Source organism: Drosophila albomicans, chromosome 2L (genome assembly GCF_009650485.2).
Source record: "Drosophila albomicans strain 15112-1751.03 chromosome 2L, ASM965048v2, whole genome shotgun sequence".
Classification (NCBI taxonomy): Eukaryota; Metazoa; Arthropoda; class Insecta; order Diptera; family Drosophilidae; genus Drosophila; species Drosophila albomicans.
The window spans coordinates 20,251,588-20,276,117 of NC_047628.2; the positions used below are offsets into that span (position 1 = coordinate 20,251,588).

The following is a 24,530-nucleotide window of genomic DNA, read 5'->3' on the forward strand; positions in this document are numbered from 1 at the left end:
AGCAACAGCAGCAAGCCAATGTAAAGTGAACAATTTTATTATTCATTAAACGGTTTCGGGAAGAGCGAATACACTCAGTGCACTCAATCTCTTTGCATTCGAATATGCGAACATACCCAATACGAGTGATTTAATTTAGTGTTTCGAATGTGCTTCTAATCATTACAATGTCATGTGGTGTGCGGTTTAGCTGTTTGTAATTTCAATACACAAAAAAGTAATAATAATTATAATAATAAGAATAATACAAATACGTGTCTCTGTCGACCGTCGACTGTCGACACAGTCTGTCTGCTGTCTGAAACTTGGCAATCTGTTGTGCTCAGAGAAGAGCAACAGCAAGAGCAAGAGCTGTGAGTACACGCGTGTGTGTAGACATTGTATATAAATACAGAGACAACGTTGATAATGAAAAGCCTCTATCCATTTTATTCTATGCTACTATATTCCATTTCCATTTCCATCGGCAGCACGGATGCACGGCTCTCGGATGCCTCTCAGTCACAGTCAGTTTGCCGGCATCGTTTCTTTTAATTAGAACGTCAATTTAAACCTAAACGGACATACGCGTATCTATTGCAAAATCAAATAAAACAAAAGCCTATGAAAAAAAAAAACCCAAAGACAAACAAAAAAAAAACAAAAACACAATTCTAAGAAGAATATTTGAGAGGAATTGAAAATAATACCAAGTGCGCGTAATTAATTTTTTTCGTGTTAGTCGAAAGCAGAAACGTCGACATTTGCAACGTTCTTTATCGGAGCTGCCTTTCAAAAACAATCTACTATATAATTCTGAGTCATCATGGTCTATGAATCGTCCTATGAGACTGGGCGCAAGCCATTCAAACCCGATTTGCAGCGCGGAAAATGGGAAAAGCCCACGGATTTCATTTTCGCGTGCTGTGGCTTAGCCCTCAAGCTGGATATATTTGTGATCTCCTATTGGCTCTATTTCGACATGGGATGTAAGTAATACAATGTATACACACACATACATACATACATGCAAATACACAAGTATATGTAGCTGCTGATTAGAGCACGAGAACAAGAGCTTCGACAGCTGATAAGCTAATCAAATTGCTTATTAATTGAAAGCAATGCATCATAATTTTGTAAAAAGAAATAAGCGTATTCAATTGAAATTGCATTTCAAGTTCAAGTCAAGTCAGGGAGAAAAACGGAAACCAAAATATATAATACTTTTAAGAAAAGATATATACCATATTTTCGAGTACTTTTTTCTCTCGTACAAAATTACATGCATTTAAAGCTTATGGTAATTATAATTAATATAATACAGAATGCTTGTTATTTTAGTATATTTTAGTAACAAAATCATGGAAGAAAAGTAAAATAAATATCTTGAAAGCTAGAATAGTTTCTGTATCCTATTATTTGAATTTAGGGGGCGTTTTGTTGAAATTCAAAACTATTTGCAAAACAAAAATGTTTGCTGATAAACCGATTTCTATTTCTATGGGATTATGTTAATAATGTGTTTCTAATATGCTAACCTTGAGTTGAGCAGCTGAGAGATTAGAATGAAATGTGATAAGTTGTGTTAATGCTGAATAAATTTCAATTGGCTTGCGATTAAGTGAATATTGTGTGCATGCATTTGATATAACAGTTAATTTCATGTTCTTTCAGTATTTGGCATATTACCCTATTACTTCTATATGGCCATCTATATGGTTCCGCTGCTGGTGATCCACTCGTTTATGGGTCAATTCTCTAGCAGCGGATTCATCTCCGCCTTTCGTCTGTCGCCGTTCTTTAAAGGTAATTACTGCACACTTGAAGTGAATATGATTACTCAGTACTCATACATATGAGTTTCTGCTTCAAGGAATGGGCTATATAAGTATCTTCCTGAGTGTTGCGGCTCTGTTGTATTATGCCATCTTTGCCGTTGTGCCACTTGTATACATTTTGCACTCACTGCGCCCCACCTTGCCTTGGAGCTGTGAGGCAATGGCGCATATGAAGAATGTGAGCACGGTAAGTGTGTAAATCATTTGCTACTATAAAATTTGGAATATGTAATTATTTTCTATACTAGATGTGCAATTTCAATCAAAGTGACGCGGATGTTATTAGCTCGCTTGCGGAAAATAGCTCCGAAGTTATGGTTGAATACGCTGAAGTGCACATACCTTCAGTGTTGTTCTTTAAGTAAGTGAACTGTCCACAACTAAGAATCTTAATTGTTTGAAAATTTGTACTTTGGTAGGCAACATTTTCAAGCGAACGTCACCTCACTGATGATCGAAGAAGAATCCGTAACTATGTCTTGGACAATGGTGGGACTTTCGATTATCATCTGGGGAGTGATTGCTGGCATTTTCAAATACTGCTCAGATGCTGCCACGGTGTGTAATTGTTAAAGAGTATCTACAATGAAGGGTATAATATTGCTTTTCTTTTTTTTTAGTTTGGCAAACTACTGCGATACATGATTTTAACTACTTTGGGCATTATGCTGCTTTGTCTGGTGCGTTTTCTATTTCTGCCCGGCGCTTTGGATGGCCTGGTGCACTATGTGAAGCCTCACCGGGATGGAATGGTTGTAGGCACTTTTACCATGGTCGTTGTGGTGCTGCAGGCTTTTGGATCTGGCTGGGGCAGCATCATGTCTCTGGCCAGCTTCAATGACTTCAAAACCAATATTATGGGCTACAGTTGGGTTATTGCTTTTGGCCAGACACTTGCCTACATTCTCTTTGGAATGGTCAGCTTCATTTTGCAACATTATTTTCAATGTAAGTCTGATTAATGATTAATTAATACATTAATAATGAGTACATGCATTTCATAGCAATAAGTGTCCGCACTTACGATCTATTTGTCGAAGCCAATTGGGTGTTATACTTATCGAGTGCCAGTGCCATGGCCGAAATGGAGTTTGCCAACTTATGGACCATTCTCTACTACTCAATGCTGTTGATTGCCTCACTGGTTGTGATAGTATGTTATTTCCATTTAATTGTTACTTGTTTGACTGAGTGTTTAACTTACTTGCAGATCACACAAATCTTTACTGTTCTCACGAGTCTATTTGATGAGTTTGAGATGCTGCGAGCGCAAAAGGAGAGAACTACGTTTATTTTCATTGGTTTACTGGCTTTCTTTTCATTGCCATTTTGCACAAATGTAAGTGAATCTGTCTCAAGTGAGAGTAATTTTGATGTTCCTATTTTGTTTAATATTATTTTATTTAAATATCATCTTTAATTCTTTTGCATTTGAAAATTGTCTTCAAAACTTGTTTTCCCCTTAAAATTTCTTTCCTGTTTATGGGGCATATTTGAAATTTAAAAATTTAGCATATTAATCGTTCTCATATGTTTAAAATTGTATATGTATGTATTTCTTTTGTACTGTTTTATGTCAATATTTTTGAATATTGATTAATAATTTAACTCTGTTATTAATAATTATGATGATTTTTCATTGCAGCACGGTGTTTTGTTTTTTTCCGCCGTATCCGTTGACTCGTTAGTCACTTACAGCGTTATGCACTTTATGTTGATAATGGCAGTGCTTTGGATCTATGGTCGAGAGCGATTCCAGCGAGACATTGAGTTTATGCTGGGCCAACCTTTTGCCTCGTGGAAGATCTTCATATTGCGATTTATTGCTCCGTTCTTTCTTTTCTACACTTTGGTTTGAACACGACAAAAATTTCAACTGATTTCGGAGTAAATAATAAGAAATTTATCGATTATAGCTCATGGGATTGTGGATGGCATTCGTGGAGCATTTTTACGTATCAACACCACTTTTGATCATCAGCTTTATTCTGGTCATTCTGCCAATATTATTCATACCGGGCTATGGCGTCTATATTACGTATGAGAATACTGGAACATTTTGTAATCGCATTAGACGCGCTTGTCGCCCAACCGATTGGTATCCGGTGGAAATGGAAAATCGCCAACAATACGAGGAAACGTTGGGAAACTCTGATATAACACATCAACTATATGAAGTAACCGAGGAGGAAGTTAATTAATTTCTATGTACATACACAGCAAATTGCATTTGCTTTCCTTTCTGTATAAAATGACATTATACTCGTATCAATACTAAAATTTACAAACAAAAAAAAAGCGAGAGTAAAGACATCATTTGGTCTATGCTTCAGTGTCTGACATGAATGCTGGCATTTTGCATACAAACATTTTTGGGCCAATTCTCCACATCGGGTGCGATATCAGCGTTTCGCGTATCGCCTATATTTAAAGGTCAGTTGGCACATATAATATAGCTACCCATATATATGAGTATTTTATCTTGGCGTAACTCGTTTAACAGGCATTGGTTATTCGATATTGTTGCTCAACCTGGGCACACTCACCTACTACAGCGTTAATGCGGCAGTGCCGTTGATTTATGCCGTCAACACGTTGCACGATGTGTTGCCCTGGATGAGTTGCAACAACACATGGAATTCGCCCAACTGTTCCACACACAACAGTTACGATGTGGATGAAGTGAGTGCCCGCAAATTAATTAACACATCCACACTTTATTTAATTCTCTTTATTATTTCATTTTGTAGGACGATCAAAAGCCGCACTCAACTGTCGAGTACTTTCAGTGAGTTTCTGTTCGACATTCATTGGAATTTTTATACCCTATGGGTAGGGTAGAAGGGTATTATAACTTTGTGCCGGCAGGAAATGTATGTAACAGGTAGAACGAGGCATCTCCGACCCTATAAAGTATATATATTCTTGATCAGCGTCAACAGCCCAGACGATATATCCATGTCCGTCTGTCCGTCTGTGTGTCTGTGTGTCTGTCCGTCGGTCCGTATGAAACACTGGATCTCAGAGACTATAAGAGATAGAGCTATAATTTTTTTTCGACAGCATTTGTTATGTTTGCACGCAGATCAAGTTTGTTTGAAATTTTTGCCACGCCCATTTCCGCCTCCGCAAATCAAAAAAATCGAATAATAAGCGTAATTTTAAAGCTAGAGTTGCGAATTTCGGTATATACTATAATTTCTATAGTAGTTATGATTCCTGAAAATTTGGTTTCGATCAGATAACAATTGTGGAAGTTATTAAAGAAATACTTTTGTATGGGCAAAAACGCCTACTTACTAGGGCTTTTAGTTGCTTTGGCCGCCAATCTGGTACATTGTGCCGTCTATGGTATATTTTCAATGCTGTCCTGTATCGATATACCAAACACACCACTCGGTATATTTTTTTTAGTATTTTTTTAGTATTTTCGGTATATTTTGAAAATAATACTGCAATATTTTGCCCTTATTAAAAATGGGTAGCGGGTATCTCACAGTCGAGCACACTCGACTGTAACTTTCTTACTTGTTATTAAATAAATAATGTTTTATTGTTTCAGCTCAATGATAGGGTCCATTAGGGATGGCTCCGGTGCATGGTCGTTGTCCTGGTCCATGGTGTTGGCAATTGTGGGCATTTGGGTTGTGGTTCTTCTGCTGCTGCTCAACCGTGTTTCCATTGTAAGTTTAAACAATTAGCTAATCTAGAGTGTTGATAATCTACCTAGAACAGTTTGTTCTGACTGATCTATCAACACACAGCTTAAACAGTAAGAGGTAGGAGTTTGTAATTTATACCCAATGTGGTTTATAATATTTGCTAGTACACTAAGGCTGAGTTTAGTAATATTTCATTTCTATAAATTAATTGCAGATAGGCAAAGTGATGTTCAATGCAGTTCCTTTTTTTTGTCCTTTGCCTATCTCTTTGGCAGCTTCACAACGTTGCCCAAACTCTGGTCTTTTCTCTTCTTCACTATCATCTTTCTAGCCGAGATGTGTGCGTTGGTAAGTGCAAAGTTCTTTGTATTAAAATGTATATATCTTTATTGACTTTAATGATCGTTCAGGTCATTCTGATGATGTCTGTTTTGACGTCGATCTTTGATGAGTTCGAGCAACTGCGTCACCTCAAGCGACGCATTACAATCGGACTCTCCCTGTGTCTCATGATCAGCTCCCTTTATTTTTGCACTCAAGTAAGTAGACTATACGATTTTTAAAAGTTCATTCGCTTAATGCGTTGTTAACTTTTCAGCTGGGCTTTAGCCAGGTGAGCGCCTTATCCTACATGGCGCTCTTCACGCAGGTTGTCTTCTCGGCACTCTTGATACTGATGGCAACCTGGATTTATGGCCGCGTGCGTTTCCAATGTGATCTGCAGTTCATGCTGGGCAAAACGATCTCAAGTGGCGAAATCTTCTTCATACGCATCATAGCTCCCTGCTTTATAGCACTTGCATTGGTAATTAACTAAACTATATTATTGTTTTTATACAATAATTGTCACTTGCTTTACTCTCAACAGTATCAGACTATCTATATGTTGTATGTGAATGGTGCAGACGACGTACTCATATGGATTAGTCAAGGCTTCAGCTATCTGATTGTCATCGCCTATATGATCTTCAAGTTGACGCAGACAAATGGAACATTGCGACAGCGGGTGAGACAATGCTTTGCACCGCACGATTGGCATCCGGTAAATCCCGACAATCGTGCATTCTACGAGGAGATTATGGGCACTTCGGAAATGCTCGTCATCGACAATGGGAATGCGGCATAAATCACACACGCATTACAAACACTGCATACTTCTAGTGCCTAATATACTAATAGATTGACGATTATAGAGATTTTGATTTGTTTTTAAAATGTACTTAAGTCAAGGACCCGCATCATCGGGTCGAACTGAACTCATTGTGTGAATAACCCCAGAACACCTAAAAAAAAAAAAAAAAAAAACATTAATACACGAGGAATATAGGCGAGCGTTTCTTCAAAAAATGTACTGATATTTTTCAAATCTAGTTATATAGAGAACAATAAACTGGTGATATTTGTAGTTGCATATGAATAAATAAACTAAAAGCTTTTGAACAATTTTAAGACAAAGTGTTGTTCACTTGGCGTATGAGTAATATTAAGAAAAGTTTCAAGAGAATTTACACAGGGTTTTAATTTAATCGCGCGCCAAAACTTGCACACAATTTGTAATTAATTTGCATACTTTTTGGCTTGATCCGACAATTATTGAAATAGATATTTGCTGTATATAATATGTAATATAATGAATGGGGGATTCTATTTTTGTGATAAGCCAATAAAAACATGCACATGAACAGCAGCAACAGCAGCAAGCCAATGTAAAGTGAAAAATTTTATTATTCATTAAACGGTTTCGGGAAGAGCGAATACACTCAGTGCACTCAATCTCTTTGCATTCGAATATGCGAACATACCCAATACGAGTGATTTAATTTAGTGTTTCGAATGTGCTTCTAATCATTACAATGTCATGTGGTGTGCGGTTTAGCTGTTTGTAATTTCAATACACAAAAAAGTAATAATAATTATAATAATAAGAATAATACAAATACGTGTCTCTGTCGACCGTCGACTGTCGACACAGTCTGTCTGCTGTCTGAAACTTGGCAATCTGTTGTGCTCAGAGAAGAGCAACAGCAAGAGCAAGAGCTGTGAGTACACGCGTGTGTGTAGACATTGTATATAAATACAGAGACAACGTTGATAATGAAAAGCCTCTATCCATTTTATTCTATGCTACTATATTCCATTTCCATTTCCATCGGCAGCACGGATGCACGGCTCTCGGATGCCTCTCAGTCACAGTCAGTTTGCCGGCATCGTTTCTTTTAATTAGAACGTCAATTTAAACCTAAACGGACATACGCGTATCTATTGCAAAATCAAATAAAACAAAAGCCTATGAAAAAAAAAACCCAAAGACAAACAAAAAAAAAACAAAAACACAATTCTAAGAAGAATATTTGAGAGGAATTGAAAATAATACCAAGTGCGCGTAATTAATTTTTTTCGTGTTAGTCGAAAGCAGAAACGTCGACATTTGCAACGTTCTTTATCGGAGCTGCCTTTCAAAAACAATCTACTATATAATTCTGAGTCATCATGGTCTATGAATCGTCCTATGAGACTGGGCGCAAGCCATTCAAACCCGATTTGCAGCGCGGAAAATGGGAAAAGCCCACGGATTTCATTTTCGCGTGCTGTGGCTTAGCCCTCAAGCTGGATATATTTGTGATCTCCTATTGGCTCTATTTCGACATGGGATGTAAGTAATACTATGTATACACATACATACATACATACATGCAAATAATACACAAGTATATGTAGCTGCTGATTAGAGCACGAGAACAAGAGCTTCGACAGCTGATAAGCTAATCAAATTGCTTATTAATTGAAAGCAATGCATCATAATTTTGTAAAAAGAAATAAGCGTATTCAATTGAAATTGCATTTCAAGTTCAAGTCAAGTCAGGGAGAAAAACGGAAACCAAAATATATAATACTTTTAAGAAAAGATATATACCATATTTTCGAGTACTTTTTTCTCTCGTACAAAATTACATGCTTATGGTAATTATAATTAATATAATACAGAATGCTTGTTATTTTAGTATATTTTAGTAACAAAATCATGGAAGAAAAGTAAAATAAATATCTTGAAAGCTAGAATAGTTTCTGTATCCTATTATTTGAATTTAGGGGGCGTTTTGTTGAAATTCAAAACTATTTGCAAAACAAAAATGTTTGCTGATAAACCTATGGGATTATGTTAATAATGTGTTTCTAATATGCTAACCTTGAGTTGAGCAGCTGAGTAGATTAGAATGAAATGTGATAAGTTGTGTTAATGCTGAATAAATTTCAATTGGCTTGCGACTAAATGAATATTGTGTGCATGCATTTGATATAACAGTTAATTTCATGTTCTTTCAGTATTTGGAATTTTACCCTATTATTTGTATATGGCCCTCTATATGGTTCCGCTGCTGGTGATCCACTCGTTTATGGGTCAATTCTCTAGCAGCGGATTCATCTCCGCCTTTCGTCTGTCGCCGTTCTTTAAAGGTAATTACTGCACACTTGATGTAAATATGATTACTAAGTACTCATACATATGAGTTCCTGTTTCAAGGCATGGGTTATATAAGTATCTTCCTGAGTGTTGCGGCTCTGCTGTTTTATGCCATCTTTGCCATTGTGCCACTTATATACATTGTGCACTCACTGCGCCCCACCATGCCCTGGAGCTGTGAGGCAATGGCAAAAATGAAGAATGTGAGCACGGTAAGTGTGTAAATTATTAACTACTATAAAATTTTGAATATGTATTTGTTTTCTATATCAGATGTGCAATGTCAATCAAAGTGACGCGGATGTTATTAACTCGCTTGCGGACAATAGCTCTGAAGTTATGGTTGAATACGCTGCAGTGCACATACCTTCAGTGCTGTTCTTTAAGTAAGTGAACTGTCCACAACTAAGAATCTTAATTAATTGAAATTTTGTACTTTGCTAGGCAACATTTTCAAATGAACGTCACCGACATGATGATCGAGGAAACATCCATTACTATGTCTTGGACATTGGCGGGACTTTCGATTATCATCTGGGGAGTGATTGCTGGCATTTTCAAATACTGCTCAGATGCTGCCACGGTGTGTAATTGTTAAAGAGTATCTACAATGAAGGGTATAATATTACTTTTCTTTTTTTTTAGTTTGGCAAACTACTGCGATACATGATTTTAACTACTTTGGGCATTATGCTGCTTTGTCTGGTGCGTTTTCTATTTCTGCCCGGCGCTTTGGATGGCCTGCTGCACTATGTGAAGCCTCACCGGGATGGAATGGTTGGAGGCACTTTTACCATGGTCATTGTGGTGCTGCAGGCTTTTGGATCTGGCTGGGGCAGCATCATGTCTCTGGCCAGCTTCAATGACTTCAAAACCAATATTATGGGCTACAGTTGGGTTATTGCTTTTGGCCAGACACTTTCCTACATTCTCTTTGGAATGGTCAGCTTCATTTTGCATCATTATTTTCGCTGTAAGTCTGATTATTGATTAATTAATTCATTAATAATGAGTACATGCATTTCTTAGCAATGAGTACCCACACTTACGATCTATTTGTCGAAGCCAATTGGGTGTTATACTTATCGAGTGCCAGTGCCATGGCCGAAATGGAGTTTGCCAACTTATGGACCATTCTCTACTACTCAATGCTGTTGATTGCCTCACTGGTTGTGATAGTATGTTATTTCCATTTAATTGTTACTTGTTTGACTGAGTGTTTAACTTACTTGCAGATCACACAAATCTTTACTGTTCTCACGAGTCTATTTGATGAGTTTGAGATGCTGCGAGCGCAAAAGGAGAGAACTACGTTTATTTTCATTGGTTTACTGGCTTTCTTTTCATTGCCATTTTGCACAAATGTAAGTGAATCTGTAGTAAGTAAGAGGAATTTTGATGTTCCTATTTTGTTTAGTATTATTTTATTTAAATTTAATCTTCTTTTGCATTTGAGAATTATCTTAAAAACTTGTTTTTCCCTTGGAAAATTTCTTTCCGATTTATTAGTTTTAAAAATGTAGCATATTAATCATAAACAAGTAAGAAAGCTACAGTCGAGTGTATTCGACCGCTACCTATTTTTAATAAAGGCAAAGTATTGCGGTATTATTTTCAAAATATACCGAAAATACTAAAAAATACTAAAAATATACCAAATGTTATTTTTGGTGTATCGATATAGTAGACCACTCAAAATATACCATAGACGGCACAATTTACCAGATTGTCGGCCAAAGCAACTAAGAGCCCTAGTAAGTTGGCGTTTTTGCCCATACAAAAGTATTTCTTTAATAACTTCCACAATTTTTATCTGATCGCAACCAAATTTTCAAGAATCATAACTACTATAGTAATTATTGTATATACCAAAAACTCTAGCTTTAAAATTACGCTTCTTATTCGATTTTTTTGATTTGCGGGGGCGGAAGGGGGCGTGGCAAAAATTTCAAACAAACTTGATCTGCGTGCAAACATAACAAATGCTGTCGAAATAAAATTATAGCTCTATCTCTTATAGTCTCTGAGATACAGTGTTTCATGCGGACGGACGGCCAGACGGACAGACGGACATGGCTATATCGTCTCGGCTGTTGACGCTGATCAAGAATATATATACTTTATAGGGTCGGAGATGCCTCCTTCTACCTGTTACATACATTTCCTGCCGGCAAAAAGTTATAATACCCTTCTACCCTATGGGTAGCGGGTATAAAAAAAGGTTCTTTCATTTGTACATATTTTTTTTGTTTTCTCATATGTTTGAAGTTGTGTATCCATCTATCTTTTGTGGTACTATTTTATGTCAATCTTTTTGAATATTGATTAATATCTGTTATTAATAATTATGATGATTTTCCATTGCAGCACGGTTTTTTGGCCTTTTCGGCAGTATCCGTTGACTCGTTAGTCACTTACAGCGTTATGCACTTTATGTTGATAATGGCAGTGCTTTGGATCTATGGTCGAGAGAGATTCCAGCGAGACATTGAGTTTATGCTGGGCCAACCTTTTGCCTCGTGGAAGATCTTCATATTGCGATTTATTGCTCCGCTCTTTCTCTTCTATTCCTTGGTTCGAAGACGATACAAATTTCGATTCATTGCCGAGTTAATAATAAGAATTTTATCGATTGCAGCTCGTGGGATTGTGGATGGCAATTATGGAGCATATTTACCAATCAACACCACTCATGTTCATCAGCTTTATTCTGGTCATTCTGCCAATATTATTCATACCGGGCTATGGCATCTATATCACTTATGAGAATACTGGAACATTTTATAATCGCATTAGACGCGCTTGTCGCCCAACCGATTGGTATCCGGTTGAAATGGAAAATCGCCAACAATACGAGGAAACGTTGGGAAACTCTGATATAACACATCAACTATATGAAGTAACCGAGGAGGAAGTTAATTAATTTCTATGTACATACACAGCAAATTGCATTTGCTTTACTTTCTGTATAAAATGACATTATACTCGTATCAATACTAAAATTTACAAACAAAAAAAAAGCGAGAGTAAGTCTATGCTTCAGTGTCTGACATGAATGCTGGCATTTTGCGTTCTCGTCTGAATGCATCGTAATCGGCCCGATCATCTGGATCTGCCGGGGTCCAATCGAGGGGCTTCAGTCGCTTCTTGAGGCTGTCTTTCAGAGTATCCCGTTTGATAATCATAATGTAGACAACATATAGGGGTATCAATATAATCGAGGATACGAAACTCAGCCAGCCAATTGCAACTGCCCAGGTGGGATACTCGATTCCATTATACGTGATTTTGCGTAAAAAAATAATGCTCGTGAAGAGTACAAACTGCAAATGGAGGGAAAATCAAATTACATCAAGCAGGGGGAAGATTCTGTTGCTCTTACGGTTAAAACTATGGGCGTTATGTACTTCCACGCTATTTTCCAGAAGAGCGCAGGACGCTTGCCCAGCATGAACTCGACATCGGTCATAAAATTATCGATGCCATAGATAAAGGCTACCATAATGACTTCCACCAGGCAGACAACAATGATGGCCAAGGCTGAGGAATACCAGTCGAACAGCTGCAAAATAAACATACCAGCCTAGAGAAGAGACAGAGATTAGGATTTTCTGCACTAGATATTGAATTATAGACACTCACGTTGGTACACATAATGGTTGACATGCTGAAGAAAAATATACATAGAATAAGAGTAACCTTCCATTTGTGGTTTCGCAGCACCTCCACCTCATCCAGTATCGAGGTGGTGATGGCCTCCAGCTGGACAAACTGCAAAAAGGAATGGAATGTATTAAACACTCTCAGTGTCTTAGTCCTGCCCACCCACCACACTGTCAATGCCCAGTATAAAGAGCATGACGAAGAATAAAACACCCCAAAGTTGGGGTAAGGGCAGCATGGAGATGGCCTGCGGATACGTGACAAAGGCAAGTCCAGCGCCTGAGGTGGCAACTGTAGCCACCGGAATGCCAGATTGCTCTAAATAGTAAGGAAGTTAATGATTATCTTAAAGAATTTAATGTTTAACTGCTCTGATCACCTGAGAGAAAGCCGAGAACAGAGAAGACCACAAAGCCGGCATAAATACTTGTGAATACATTCACCGATACGACGAGAAACGAATCAAATTTCGCACTATTGCGAAAGTTATTGAAACTGGCCATGTTGACAATGCCGCCCCAACCGGGTCCAAGTCCGAAGAACATCTGTATGGCCGCATCGGACCACACCTTCAGATCGTAGAGACGATCCCACTGTGGATATATGAAGAACTTGATGCCACTGGCAGCTCCAGGCAAAGTGACGCCACGTATGAAGAGTATGGTCAAGAGCAGATACGGAAACGGAGCAGTAAAATAGACAACTTTGCCAACCTGTCGAGAAAATGTATAATCAATAAAGTGTTGAAATAGAATATCAAGTATACGACTTGCCGATTTGATACCGCGCACCACGCAGAGGTAGATAATGAGCCAGGTGATGAATAAGCTGAGCAGTTGCCCCCACACCATGGTCCCTAATTCTGCGATGCTGCTCGAGATACGGAGCACTTCAAGACTGGTGGAGGTGAGGATAAGTGTTAAAGAATTTTGTAAGCCATCAACTTACTGAAAAAACTCATCCGAAGACGTCTTCAGGGTTTCTCCCACGTGATTGTGCAGCTGCAAGAAAAGAAGTTTATAAATTTGTTATAATTAAGGTGCAAACTCACATCCTCAATGGCCGTGCAGTTGGGCGTGTTCCAGTGATGATCGCAAGTGGACCAGGGTACAGTCTTCCAAAAGCAATAGTAGAGCATGCGTATGGGATACGAGATGATGACGGAGTAGTAGCACACACAGTAGGCATTGACCACAACCATGCAGTAGCCGGTGCCCTTGAGGATGGGCACCAGACGGAACATGCCCGTGCAGCCGGTGCCCGAGAATTGGCCAATTAGCACTTCCATGTAGAAGAGGGGAATGCCGCAAAGAATGACCATCAGCATGTAGGGCACCAGGAAAGCGCCTGCAACAAATAGAAATTTAAAAAAGTGCAAAACATGTGAATCAGCAGCAAAAAGTTCAAGTCCTTCGAGCCGGATTTGAACCAGCGACCTATGGATTTCAACATATCGCGATTCAATAAACTGATGGTGTACAAGAGCAAGCGCTGTCTAGGCCAGGGGTATTGTTTTGGTCTAGAGTCCTGCCACTGCCCGCAACCCACCGAGCTTCGAAAACTCTACAGTCCACCGCTCTACCAACTGAGCTATCGAAGGCATTCGCTGGCCGCCAGCCAAAGTGCCATCAAGTGCTGAAAGCCCAAATGCCAATTGCCACACAGCTTTCACTCGAAAGCTATTTTAAGCTTTAAATAGACATTGCATAGCCCACATACAAACACTTAATGAATGCTGACTCGACGCGTGACGTCACTGCATGCGCTATTTATGAAAAACTAAAGAGAAAGAGAAGCAGACAAAAACACGCACATAGCAGACAAACATGTGCTGTGCTTGGCAGTGGCTTAATTAATGAGCAATCAACTGTTTGCCATCTCGACTTCAGAATACCCTGTGTGCAATCGTGTAGTTCCCTTCTAAGTGATCTTCCCTATTAGTTGTCGCTGAACTTACCGCCTCCACTGCGATAGCAGAGATAGGGAAACCGCCAAACATTGCCAATGCCAATCGCATAGCCAATCAGCGAGAGCACAAATTCAGCTTTCGAATTCCATTGTCCACGATTCGTATCACGACGAATCCTTTTCTCTCTACGTGGTGGTCGCGGTGGTGGTTGCGGTTGTGGTTGTGGTTTCATTACAACTAATGAATTTTGTTAAAAAACGGTTTTCTGATCATACAAAAATTTACACATAAAACTCATGAATATTTAGCTGACATAGAATGCCTTGCTACTGTCAACTTAAATACTAATAATTTTACTTACTATGGCATTTTCATTTTTACGATATACCCAGCGCGAAGTTTTTATTATTAATTTGGCTAAAGTGTTGTTGTTACTCTAGTGAAATGAATCAACAGGTCACGGATTCTAGAATTTTGTAACAGAGAAAAACTGAACAAGGCAAGTTTTTCTTCTTTTCAAATAATATAATTATTTAATTTCCAATTCATTTTTCCATATAAAGGAATCGAAGAAAATAGTGGAAAGTCAAGAATTTATTCTCTTTAAGGTATTTATATACTTTGCTTCATGGTAAAAATACTTCTACCTGTTATTAAAAGCCTTAACTACTCATATTTCGAGTGCATGAATTTTGTTCTTTCTTATTATACTTAAACTGAGAACTAGAAATAAAATCTTCAACAAATAATTTTTATTTATATTCACATCAAACTCATTACCATTTTTATTAAATATAAGCTTTAACGCTTCCGCTTTTCAAAAAAATACTCAGAAATGTTCCATATTGTTGTTCGGGTTTAGTAAATGTTAAATACATATTTTATTGGCAACTTTTAGCATCGTTAAAGTTAATTGATTTAGTTCTAGCTTATGATTAAGATGAGTGGGTTTTGTATTGTTAAAGCTTCGTTTTGATGCAGTTCAACTTGGATCGCTGCACTTCTCGTTCTCCCTTTCCGCTGTTAGCAGTAAAGTCGCAGACTGATGGCAAATGAGAGCAGAGCCAGCAAAGATGTGGCTATTAAATGCTGTTCAGCTGCACTGCGACCTGCCAAAAGAACATTCTCCTCATCAGGTCGACGGGATGCGCGTTTCTCCGCCTTCTCGCAGATGTCCCCACAATTGGCGTGCTCGCAAATATCGCAGATGTTCGACTTGGGGGCCCGATAGAACTGCCGGGCACGACGAGCTAAAAGATGAGGATTTAAGTTAGCGATTAGCTCGGTTAGAGCTTTCAGGACTCACCATTGTCGTAGTAGTCGTACATAACGACAGGCACCGGCCGATGCTTGGTCACTTTCACGGTTTTGTAGGCATGTAACGTGGGGCACACTTCACGTCTGTCCAGGTAATCAAAGTAGATTACCACCTTGGTGTCGCGCTGTTGCGTCTCCACCTTCTTGATGCGCTCACTCGACTCCAGTGTTGGCAGCGTATCGGTGTCGATGACAAAGCCACTGGGCAGATAGACCTCCATTATGGCCATGTTGGAGCGCTCTGCATCGCCGGGAACGGCCACGAAGCTGGCGCAGGCTGAGAGATGCAGATAGTCTGCATGGGAATTCCGATTGACAGTGGGATCGAGTACAAAGCGCGGCCAAGCGCTGGTCACATTCGTGTTGTACTTGTAGCTGATTTGGGCTAAGGCCATGCCACGTCCTGTGGCTGAGACGCTCACGTTCTTCACATTGCTGGGCAGCTGTAAAAGAGTTGTTAAGGCACTGCTCTGGTTGAAAATGTATCGCAAACTTACCTCAACACTCTGCAGTGCCATTGAGTTTTCGGCATTCACATTGAGTATGGTCTCGGCACCTTCGCCGTAGCGGAAACCCAACTGCACATTGTTGCCCTGGCTGGAGAATCGCTCGGCAAACATGAGCAGCGCCTGCAGACCCACAACAGTGTCCTGGGAGCCAACAAAGCCTCCGTTTGCATTGCGTTGATCCATCAGCCAGTTGAGCACGGGCAGCGCATCTCCAACCAGATTGTTCTCGAGCAATGCCAGTGCAGCATAAGCTGAGATCTCAATATTGACACTGCGTGTGGCATTGTACCAAGGCGATGGCTGCTCATTTGCAGGCGCCGTTTTGTTCCACCATTTGCGTCCCTCGGCATTGGTGGCCTGCGAATCGAGACGCTGTAGGAATGCTGCCTTAGAGTTGTGATTGGCACGGGAGAGCACATAGGTGCCTAAAGCCATGGCATGCAGATTACTAGAGACGTCCAGACCACGCGTAATAAAGTCCAAGGCTTTGTTGATGTTGTTGCGATACTCGGCATGAACATCCTGTAAAAGTAAGTAAGCGATTAAGTGATATCTGTGTAGTAAAATAGTTCGAGAGCAACTCACCACATTCTCCATCATGGCTAGAGTGACAAAGGCCGTCAAACTGATGCCGCCATCGTCGAACTGCTCAAAGATATCGCCGCGTTCCTCGTAGCCACCATTGCTGGATTGAACGCTGGCCAAATAAGCCAATGCTGACTGCAGCACGTGCTCATCCACCTGAATGTAAGGCGCCGCCTGCCGCAGTGATCGTGCCACATACGCAGTCAGCCAAGTGGAGCTCTGCTTTGCTGACAAACCAAAGGCACTGAAGGCACCATTCTCATGGCGATAGTAGAGCAGACGCTGGTAGCCCAAAGCCAGATTGCTGAGAGCACTCTGCTCGATCTCTGGCGTAAGTTGTCGCAGACGCTACAGGTGTATTGATTAGTTTTAAAGATGTGCTTAGCAGAAAAACTCTTTCTACTTACACCCAGATAACGCAGCACCATTATGTTGGGCACAAACTTCACCATAGTCTGCTCGCCACAACCTGTTGGCAACTGGATGAGATCCTGCAGATTCCCCACAATGCTGCCCATCAGATCTCCCACAGCCTTGACCTCAATACTTGTGGAGTCAGCGATGGCATTGCGCGGCACCTTGATGGTGATATTCTGTCTGCGCTGTGCATTCGAGTTGAGCTCGAAGAGGAAGCCACGATTCACACGCTCTGTGGCACCAGGATGTTCCACGAGCAGCGTGCTCTCCACAGTGTCGCCAGCTTGGGAAGTGGTGGCTACTGCCTTAACTGGCAGCGAGCCAACACGTCGAGGAATCACAATGAAGGAGACCGAACGAGCGGATTTGGCAGGCACCTGAATAGTGCGGCGACTATACAGCTCCACAACTGAGAGAACAATAAGGGAAATTAGGTGGAATTTCTCTAGGTAAGCTATAGCTAATTTTTGACTTACCCGGCTTGTTCGTTTGCCTCGTGTCAAGTTGTGGAAAATGAAAGTCTTGAGCGGAATTGTAGAGCGTCACATCCACGCTCAGATCGCTATCCCGATTGTTGTGCACCACAAAAGGCAGTGCAATGAGTTCGTCTACAAAGCGGGAATATTAAAAGTTTTTAATCTAATAACTATGTAGCTATTTTCTCTTAGTAATCTTACCCTTCCTGATGGAATAGGGCAGCTCTGTTGCTATATAGAATTCTTTGTAGGCCTCCAGCTTGCTGTTGGGCGCATTCAGTCCCAAACCATTCACAGGATCCAGCGCGAAGGCAGATAGCACCCAGGAAGTCATTTCACTAGGAATGCGACGATGAATCGTATTGCGACCATCGCTGCTGGCCGAGATGTTGAGGAAGAGCCAAGTGTCCGCTGGATTACGCATAACATGAACTCGAGGATTGTGCCAATAGGGTTTGGGGGTGTACGAGAAGGCATAGCGACCCTTGCCGGGTGGCAAAGTGTTCACCTCAATCCTATGAGCTGGTCCAATGTCCGTTTTACGCACCGCTGTGAGCTTGTCATCCTCGACAGAGCTCTCTCGGTCAATGCTAGGAGTGGTTTCTGCCTCTATAAGATTAGTTTCGGAATTAATAATTAACTACAGTACTCTTAAAGTCTTCAATCCCTTACCTTTCTCCACAAAGTAATCAGTATTGGACATGGTGATGACACCCGATTCCTTGCCTGGTGAGCCAACTGGCGTGTTGACATCATTGAGCTCGTAGGCGTGCAGTGCATCCATCAGACGTTCATGGGTGAGGTCATTACCTGATAACCAATTTGTTGAGTAAATCAATAATTTAACTGTGTATTCAACTTACCCTTGTGCATAGCTGCCATGTTTTGATCGACCACCATTAGACCCACATAGGAGTAAGGTTTGGTGCTGATACCGATGTCAATGTCTTGGCCAGGTGGTGCTCTGATAGGCGCCTCAATTTGCACCTGGTATGCAGATAAACTAGTTTAAAAGCAGCACCGAGATGAAGACAGAAGTAACTTACAGCATTCAACAGGTTCTCCTCGAATCGTATCACTTGCTCGTCGTAGACAAATTCACCATTGATCACCATGTAAACGAGAAGTTTGGCACGGGGCATCATAGCAAAAGAGGCCAGGAATTTGATAGTGTGGAATGTATTATCAGCCACCTGAAGCGAGGTAAGTGAAATAATTGAATAGAGCTAGAAATTAGTTAGAATATGTGTGTGCTATATACTTACATCCACTGTGCGGGAAAGGATAATGTCACCACGTCCAACAATCTGATACATAAAGTACTTCATGGGTGCATTCGATTGCACTGCTACGGCAATCTCCTGATTGACAATGGGTCTAGAAAAATATGGAGGGTATTTAGATTCGCAGTACTTTTTTGTATCAAGGGATTCAAAAGTAGTTACAAAGATCTTTAAATTCTTAGTTTAAAGGATCGACTGATACAATTTATTTACTTGATTGAGTAAACTTACTTGTCATTGAGCACCTTGGCTGAAATGTAGTTGTTGGAGTGCAAATGCTTGCGCGGCACCTTGCCCACATCGCTGATCACGCCCAGATAGTCCACAATAATAGAGTGATACTCGTCTCTGTCTCTCTCTGGCACTGTGAATTTCATCTGGAACTCTCCGCGTGCATCCAGGCGATAGACAGTGCGATTGTACATCTCACTGCTGCCATAAACATTAGTCAAATACGCTGTGATCTCAGGATTAAATTCCTTCAACAAGCTGCCATCGTTGCGAAGAATGCGAGCCTAGAACAGAGAAAATATATCAATTATAATTCAAGAGAGGAAGGCAAGATTGTCTGTGGTACTTACGGTAGCTTCAAAGGGCACACCTGGTATATAGTAGCTGGGCAGCTTGACGGGCTCCACGCGGAAGTGATTCAGATATAGTGTAAGCACCGTGGAATAGTTTTGCACCGATCCCGTGGATCGCTCTTCGACCAGGGCATCCAACAAATATTGACGCTCGTAGTCTTGCTTCAAGCGCAACTCCTGCTCGATGTCAAACTCAAAGTAGGCGTTGCCATCGATGGGCACCACTTTGCGGGTGATGAGATCATTCACAAACGGCTGCAGCGAACCAAAGAATGTGGGATAAATGGACAGCGTTGCCTCACCCACAATGGGCTGACCATAAGCATAGCTGTAAAAAGGTAAAGGACAAGATAGAATTCGGTAATAAGAGAATTTCGGAATATAGTTTTTTTGTATTTAAATATAATACTACATTACGGGTTCCTGTCTTCGATAAGCAATAGTGGAAATATTATACAATCTTGTATTTTATCTTCTCGTTCTCGTTTTATAGTTGGTCTATATTTTACTTACTGCGCTCTCACTGTGGCTGCAATCTTGCCATCCTTGTAGATGGCCTTGCGCGGTGTGTCAATGTCCACCACAAACTTGGGCAAAATGTGATCCAGCACCTCGAAGGTTTGTCGATGCTGCTGCTCAGCGACATCCAAAACAATGGACCAATCCCCGAAACGAGGAAAATCCGCCAACTGTAGCTCATTGGAATAGATGGCATTGGTTAGACGAATATCCTTGTAGCTGCGTATAAGATTATTGCCCGAGTCTCTAATCTCCAGATGAACACGTCCATAGCCGCGAGCTGGCTTCAGATTCGGATCGAGCAACAGCACACGATAGTGAACCAGATCTCCGGGTTTATAGATAGCTTTGTCGGTTTGCACCAGCACCGTGTGCTGTTTGTTCTCAAAGTGCAGCTGCGTTTCATTTGTGAAAATAATGCCGCTCAGACCCTCGGCAGTTAGACGATATCGATCTGCTTTCAGCGCGGGAATCTGCGTGGGAAAAGCAATTTAAATCGGCGACCAATGGGTGTGTTGATATTGTAAGCAAACCTCAAAGTGCAGCAACTGGGTGGAGAAGGGTCGCAGCTCAACGGTCTTGAAATCTGTGTAGCTGCTGCCCAGGATGCCCACCTTGATGCGGGCGGACTCCACGGCCTTGTGGATGCTGACTGCCACATGGAACTGCGAGTTGGGTCGCAGACTGTTTGGCGCAATTATGGAGTACAGCCTGCACATGAAAAAAACAAAAACAAAGGCAAACAAAATGAAAACAATCAAAAACAAACCGTGTAAAACAAAAACAAAAAAGTGTACTTAATAGCAGCACAATGAAATACAAAGACAATGTTTCGGGTTTCTGGGTATTACACCTATGCTGACATGGTGTCTGAATCTCTATTTCGTTTTCTATTCATTCACGCGCTTAACGGAAGATCAACAATACGAGTAAGTCGACGACGTACACAACGACTCACTACACAAGGGGTAATGTACTTTATAGACTTTGTCTCGCTACGTTTCGGGTCTCTGTCTCAGTTTTGGGTTCGAGCTGGGGTCAGAGTCTTGGAGAGACCGCAATTCGGTTTGATTCATGTCGGAAATGGCATAAGCTACAATCTTTGCTGGATGGTCTAGTAGGGGCGGGCAAGTGAGGCGTTGCGGTAGCTTATTGTTATTGCGGTTTTCCCCACGAATACAACTGCATCGTTTGGCGAATTTGTAATAACAATTACGATTGACAATTGCAGCTGTCGTAAGCTGAGTCAGCTCTTCTTCTACTAAAGTCATAGTAGACTACTCCAACTACTGATTTATGAGATTTGCAGATTTATTGTTGTGCAGAAAATTTGAATATTTTAAAGTCAGACCGCAGCCTTGTACTTCATTTCATTTCCGCCAAAAGCTCATTTTAAAGGAAACTCTGCTTTGCAAGAACAAAGTGAATATGCACAAATTCATAAACTAGATAAATCAAAGATATAAAAGGAAACCCATATTAAATTAAACTCATAAGAGTTTAAATGCAAAGCTATGTTCAACCAAGAAATCATTTAACGTTTTTTAACTAACTTCGTAGTTATAGTATCTAAAATATTTCCCGAATTAAGAGCAAGGCAAAAGGAACTAAGTATACACATTATAAAGGTCAGTCGAGAGGAAGGGCTCACAAATATGTAATAACCAAAACTTATGTAAGCGTTACACACTTTGATGTTTATGGTAAGTTGCCTTTTATATTAAATGTTCCATATTTAGCAAAATTTCACCCATGATTGACAAGCGTCTGTCGAAAGCGAAAGAGTATTCCAATTTCGGTGCACGACTTGCATAATTTCAACAAATTTGGCTCGTCGCTTGTTTTGGCTTTGATTCCCAGCTTAAAACTGAGCTCCAAGAAGTGGGCAGCTAGAAAGGGGCGGCGAAAGGGGTGGGGCACTAAATAAGTACTCGTTTTCTACAGTTTCGGGTGCTGCTCTCTGAATTGCAAAACGTATAGTAAGCGTACAGTAAAGTGTCTAACTGTGTCGACTTCTCTCTGTCGACGTGTCTGTTGTCTGCTCTCTGGTCGAGAACTCGCTGGTTTATGTCTGGTTGGTTAGTTGGTTGTTGTTTGGGGTAAGTCACAGTTTTGAGCTTGTTCTAATTCCGTTTGCTGCCGCCTAACCTGTTCCCACATTTTCTTTTGTGTTTATGTCACGTTTGTTTGGCCAAAACAGGTTACTAACTTTTAGCCGGTTAAATTGCAAAAACGATTTCGCTTTTTATTCGCAAATTGGCCATAAAACTGCAGCAACAGCAACAGCAGCGTGTCTGGTTGCAACCAAAAGAGATCGGAAAAGTTTTGCGCATGATTGCTGCGCATTCACTTCATGGTGTTAAATGTCGGCAATAGTTTACAACACTTGAATTAATAGAATTAACATAAATAAGAAATACACAAGTATGTACATATTGCCTTGAAGAACTGCACCATATATGGTCACTGAATGAACTTGAATACACATTGCTTGTACTCATTCAATTCGAAAATATTTAAGAGCTTGTGCCATAAAAAGAATTGGAAGAGTGAGAGAGAATCGATACATTCGGACGATCAGCAGGAAAACAAGCTTGACGCCAACGTGGGTATCTCATTAATTACAAATCAATCAGAATTCTGCGAATCGTATTCGTAGATGTGTTTCGAGTATATTCGCTTCGCTTTGCGACACTTAACTGGTCAACTTGACAGCCACTCAAGGTGAGGCATAGGAAATCAGACACTAAATAAATAGCTGTTGTGTCACCCAAGCAAACAGTAGGGTGATTCATAAATTCTACCTAAAGTAATTGCAATTGGCATAATTAGTTGAACTTAATTTAGTCGCTTAACTTGAACTTGAGTTAAGGCATTTCAAAGTGATTACGAATTTCGACAACTGCGAACATTGCATCACCCCAATGTGTATGTGTGTGAGTGACCAAGAAACAAGAAGTCAATGTGTGCGTAGGTCGTCGTCTGAAATCTCGCCAACCTCAGCTCAGATAAAAAGTTATTTCATTCATTTTTTATGAGTTTCTTGCTTTATTTATACCCTGTGCACAAACAGGTTGCTCGATAAGGCGGAACGCCTCTGCTTTATCACATTTCAATGGATACATCTTGTTGTGAGATGTGTTCTGAATGTTAGAGGGTATCTACTCGTTGTGCACGCCTTTCTTGGGGCTTTTGTTTTTTGGCTTAACATATAACAGGTCGAATGGAAGCTGTTGTATTGTTGTTGCATGCTAATTTCTTGATTACACCTTGTAAATTATACGGCACATTGATGGGATGGATAATGAGTATTCGAGTTCGAGGGTTCGAGTGTTTTGACTGTTTCATCTGCCGGCAAAAAGACAGCCAAAAAAAAAAAAAAAAAAAACAGAGTCAAACCCAAACCCATTTGCTGCGTGTCAAAGCAAACATCCAATTCGGTTCGTTGCTTAAGTCTTTTGTTTTCATATTTCGACTCAGTTAAGTAGCGTGATGTCATTTTATTCCCCGTTTATTTTTTGTTTCTTACTCTCATGTTTTTATTTCATTTTTACAATTTTTGTGCAACTCGTCACCTGTGTGTTTGTCACACTCGTCTACTTATTAGTGTGGGAGTTAGATAAATGTGCATATGCCATACTAACGAATGTATCTGTAATAATGTTTGTGTGAGTGATATTTACTAACCCCTGAGCAGCTGTGTGAGTTGGCAATAGAAAAAGTAAACAACTCAGTAGTGTAAGCACCCAGTTGACTCTCATATTGCGCATTTATTATCACTGTTTTTGTTGTTAACTTTAATTAAGTATAAACACGTTTATCAATTAAATAGTCGACTATTATGTTTTGTTAGAGATTCGCAGCAGCACACATCATACACAAGTTGAATGTTTTTTTTTTTTTTGCTGGTTGGCTTTTAGCCTTTTCGTGTGTGGGTCGACTGACCGCGCAGCTTGCCCCGTGCACTCTGCACCAATGTATTAAGGCTTAAAGCTCGTCGCGTCGCGTCTCGCCTCGTCTTGACTTTGCTTTGCTTGTGTTTTTTGTTGTTGCTTCACTTGTTTTCGAACAGCACCAAGCACCAAAACGATTGCGCCAGCTTTGAACAGACGCTGCGCCGCGCGTTTTTAGAGCGTTTTGCTCACGTTTTTTTTTTTTTTTATATATTTCACTTTCGTTTCGATGCGCGTCCACCTGTTTTGCAATTCGCGCTCTGTTCGCTGTTGCCCGGTTGTAAGCTCGCGTTCAACTGATTTTTCTGTCAGCGCTTTGCTTTTGCATTAGTCGCGATTCAAGCTGACCGCTCAACCGGTAACAGCATTG

General features: G+C 40.4%; 5 protein-coding genes, 1 long non-coding RNA gene and 1 other non-coding gene across 8 annotated transcripts; 3 read left to right on the plus strand and 4 right to left on the minus strand.

The window, feature by feature from the left end:
- The first annotated feature begins 230 nt into the window (after positions 1-230).
- On the plus strand, positions 231-4,037 carry LOC117563219 (sodium- and chloride-dependent glycine transporter 1). Its single transcript, XM_034241411.2, has 11 exons — positions 231-353; positions 471-968; positions 1,657-1,788; positions 1,856-2,007; positions 2,069-2,181; positions 2,240-2,378; positions 2,441-2,768; positions 2,825-2,973; positions 3,031-3,159; positions 3,466-3,672; positions 3,737-4,037. The coding sequence occupies exons 2-11, from the start codon at positions 806-808 to the stop codon at positions 4,019-4,021; spliced, it is 1,797 nt and encodes a 598-aa protein (XP_034097302.1). The 5' UTR covers positions 231-353; positions 471-805; the 3' UTR covers positions 4,022-4,037.
- On the plus strand, positions 231-11,875 carry LOC117563220 (sodium- and chloride-dependent neutral and basic amino acid transporter B(0+)-like). 2 transcript variants are annotated; one of them, XM_052003328.1, is made up of 11 exons: positions 231-353; positions 7,639-8,135; positions 8,807-8,938; positions 9,006-9,157; positions 9,219-9,331; positions 9,390-9,528; positions 9,591-9,918; positions 9,975-10,123; positions 10,181-10,309; positions 11,313-11,519; positions 11,584-11,875. In XM_052003328.1, the coding sequence occupies exons 2-11, from the start codon at positions 7,973-7,975 to the stop codon at positions 11,866-11,868; spliced, it is 1,797 nt and encodes a 598-aa protein (XP_051859288.1). In that variant the 5' UTR covers positions 231-353; positions 7,639-7,972; the 3' UTR covers positions 11,869-11,875. The 2 variants fall into 2 exon arrangements, with proteins under 2 accessions (XP_051859288.1, XP_034097305.1); XM_034241414.2 differs by lacking the exon at positions 231-353 and adding an exon at positions 7,403-7,521.
- LOC127565326 (uncharacterized) lies at positions 3,468-11,553 on the minus strand. The gene is made up of 2 exons (XR_007954686.1): positions 11,455-11,553; positions 3,468-3,607 (listed from the first exon to the last, which is right to left on the minus strand). It is a non-coding gene; the product is annotated as an uncharacterized LOC127565326 (long non-coding RNA).
- On the plus strand, positions 4,153-5,999 carry LOC117564949 (sodium-dependent serotonin transporter-like). The gene is made up of 6 exons (XM_052003329.1): positions 4,153-4,253; positions 4,324-4,502; positions 4,571-4,608; positions 5,383-5,503; positions 5,697-5,830; positions 5,893-5,999. The coding sequence occupies exons 1-5, from the start codon at positions 4,166-4,168 to the stop codon at positions 5,811-5,813; spliced, it is 543 nt and encodes a 180-aa protein (XP_051859289.1). The 5' UTR covers positions 4,153-4,165; the 3' UTR covers positions 5,814-5,830; positions 5,893-5,999.
- A 102-nt stretch (positions 11,876-11,977) lies between the features above and the next one.
- Positions 11,978-14,827, minus strand: LOC117563221 (sodium- and chloride-dependent glycine transporter 1). The gene is made up of 9 exons (XM_034241415.2): positions 14,566-14,827; positions 13,660-13,955; positions 13,557-13,609; positions 13,382-13,505; positions 12,988-13,321; positions 12,775-12,926; positions 12,588-12,716; positions 12,328-12,528; positions 11,978-12,268 (listed from the first exon to the last, which is right to left on the minus strand). Exons 1-9 carry the CDS (start codon positions 14,747-14,749, stop codon positions 11,978-11,980), a joined length of 1,764 nt encoding a protein of 587 aa, XP_034097306.1. The 5' UTR covers positions 14,750-14,827.
- Trnay-gua (transfer RNA tyrosine (anticodon GUA)) lies at positions 14,017-14,208 on the minus strand. Its single transcript has 2 exons — positions 14,172-14,208; positions 14,017-14,052 (listed from the first exon to the last, which is right to left on the minus strand). It is a non-coding gene; the product is annotated as a tRNA-Tyr (tRNA).
- A 500-nt stretch (positions 14,828-15,327) lies between the features above and the next one.
- LOC117564751 (thioester-containing protein 1 allele R1) lies at positions 15,328-24,461 on the minus strand. Its single transcript, XM_034243641.2, has 16 exons — positions 23,895-24,461; positions 20,741-20,918; positions 20,202-20,680; positions 19,686-20,016; positions 19,336-19,619; positions 19,087-19,198; positions 18,868-19,014; positions 18,685-18,808; positions 18,494-18,631; positions 18,023-18,430; positions 17,822-17,953; positions 17,336-17,754; positions 16,929-17,276; positions 16,332-16,865; positions 15,824-16,277; positions 15,328-15,767 (listed from the first exon to the last, which is right to left on the minus strand). Exons 1-16 carry the CDS (start codon positions 23,975-23,977, stop codon positions 15,541-15,543), a joined length of 4,398 nt encoding a protein of 1,465 aa, XP_034099532.1. The 5' UTR covers positions 23,978-24,461; the 3' UTR covers positions 15,328-15,540.
- Between the last annotated feature and the right edge of the window lie 69 nt (positions 24,462-24,530).

Coding starts and splice junctions, on each gene's coding strand:
- LOC117563219 (XM_034241411.2), top strand. CDS start 806: ATGGTCTATGAATCGTCCTATGAGACTGGGCGCAAGCCATTCAAACCC. Junction 2,182..2,239: donor CCTTCAGTGTTGTTCTTTAA/GTAAGTGAACTG, acceptor GTACTTTGGTAG/GCAACATTTTCAAGCGAACG. Junction 3,160..3,465: donor CATTGCCATTTTGCACAAAT/GTAAGTGAATCT, acceptor TTTTCATTGCAG/CACGGTGTTTTGTTTTTTTC.
- LOC117564949 (XM_052003329.1), top strand. CDS start 4,166: ATGCTGGCATTTTGCATACAAACATTTTTGGGCCAATTCTCCACATCG. Junction 4,503..4,570: donor ACAGTTACGATGTGGATGAA/GTGAGTGCCCGC, acceptor TTCATTTTGTAG/GACGATCAAAAGCCGCACTC. Junction 5,504..5,696: donor TGCTCAACCGTGTTTCCATT/GTAAGTTTAAAC, acceptor AATTAATTGCAG/ATAGGCAAAGTGATGTTCAA.
- LOC117563220 (XM_052003328.1), top strand. CDS start 7,973: ATGGTCTATGAATCGTCCTATGAGACTGGGCGCAAGCCATTCAAACCC. Junction 9,332..9,389: donor CCTTCAGTGCTGTTCTTTAA/GTAAGTGAACTG, acceptor GTACTTTGCTAG/GCAACATTTTCAAATGAACG. Junction 9,529..9,590: donor ACTGCTCAGATGCTGCCACG/GTGTGTAATTGT, acceptor CTTTTTTTTTAG/TTTGGCAAACTACTGCGATA.
- LOC117563221 (XM_034241415.2), bottom strand. CDS start 14,749: ATGAAACCACAACCACAACCGCAACCACCACCGCGACCACCACGTAGA. Junction 13,956..14,565: donor CTGCTATCGCAGTGGAGGCG/GTAAGTTCAGCG, acceptor TATTTGTTGCAG/GCGCTTTCCTGGTGCCCTAC. Junction 13,322..13,381: donor TGGTGCGCGGTATCAAATCG/GCAAGTCGTATA, acceptor TTTTCTCGACAG/GTTGGCAAAGTTGTCTATTT.
- LOC117564751 (XM_034243641.2), bottom strand. CDS start 23,977: ATGCGCAATATGAGAGTCAACTGGGTGCTTACACTACTGAGTTGTTTA. Junction 18,632..18,684: donor CATGGCAGCTATGCACAAGG/GTAAGTTGAATA, acceptor ATTGGTTATCAG/GTAATGACCTCACCCATGAA. Junction 16,866..16,928: donor TAGCCATGATGGAGAATGTG/GTGAGTTGCTCT, acceptor TTACTTTTACAG/GATGTTCATGCCGAGTATCG.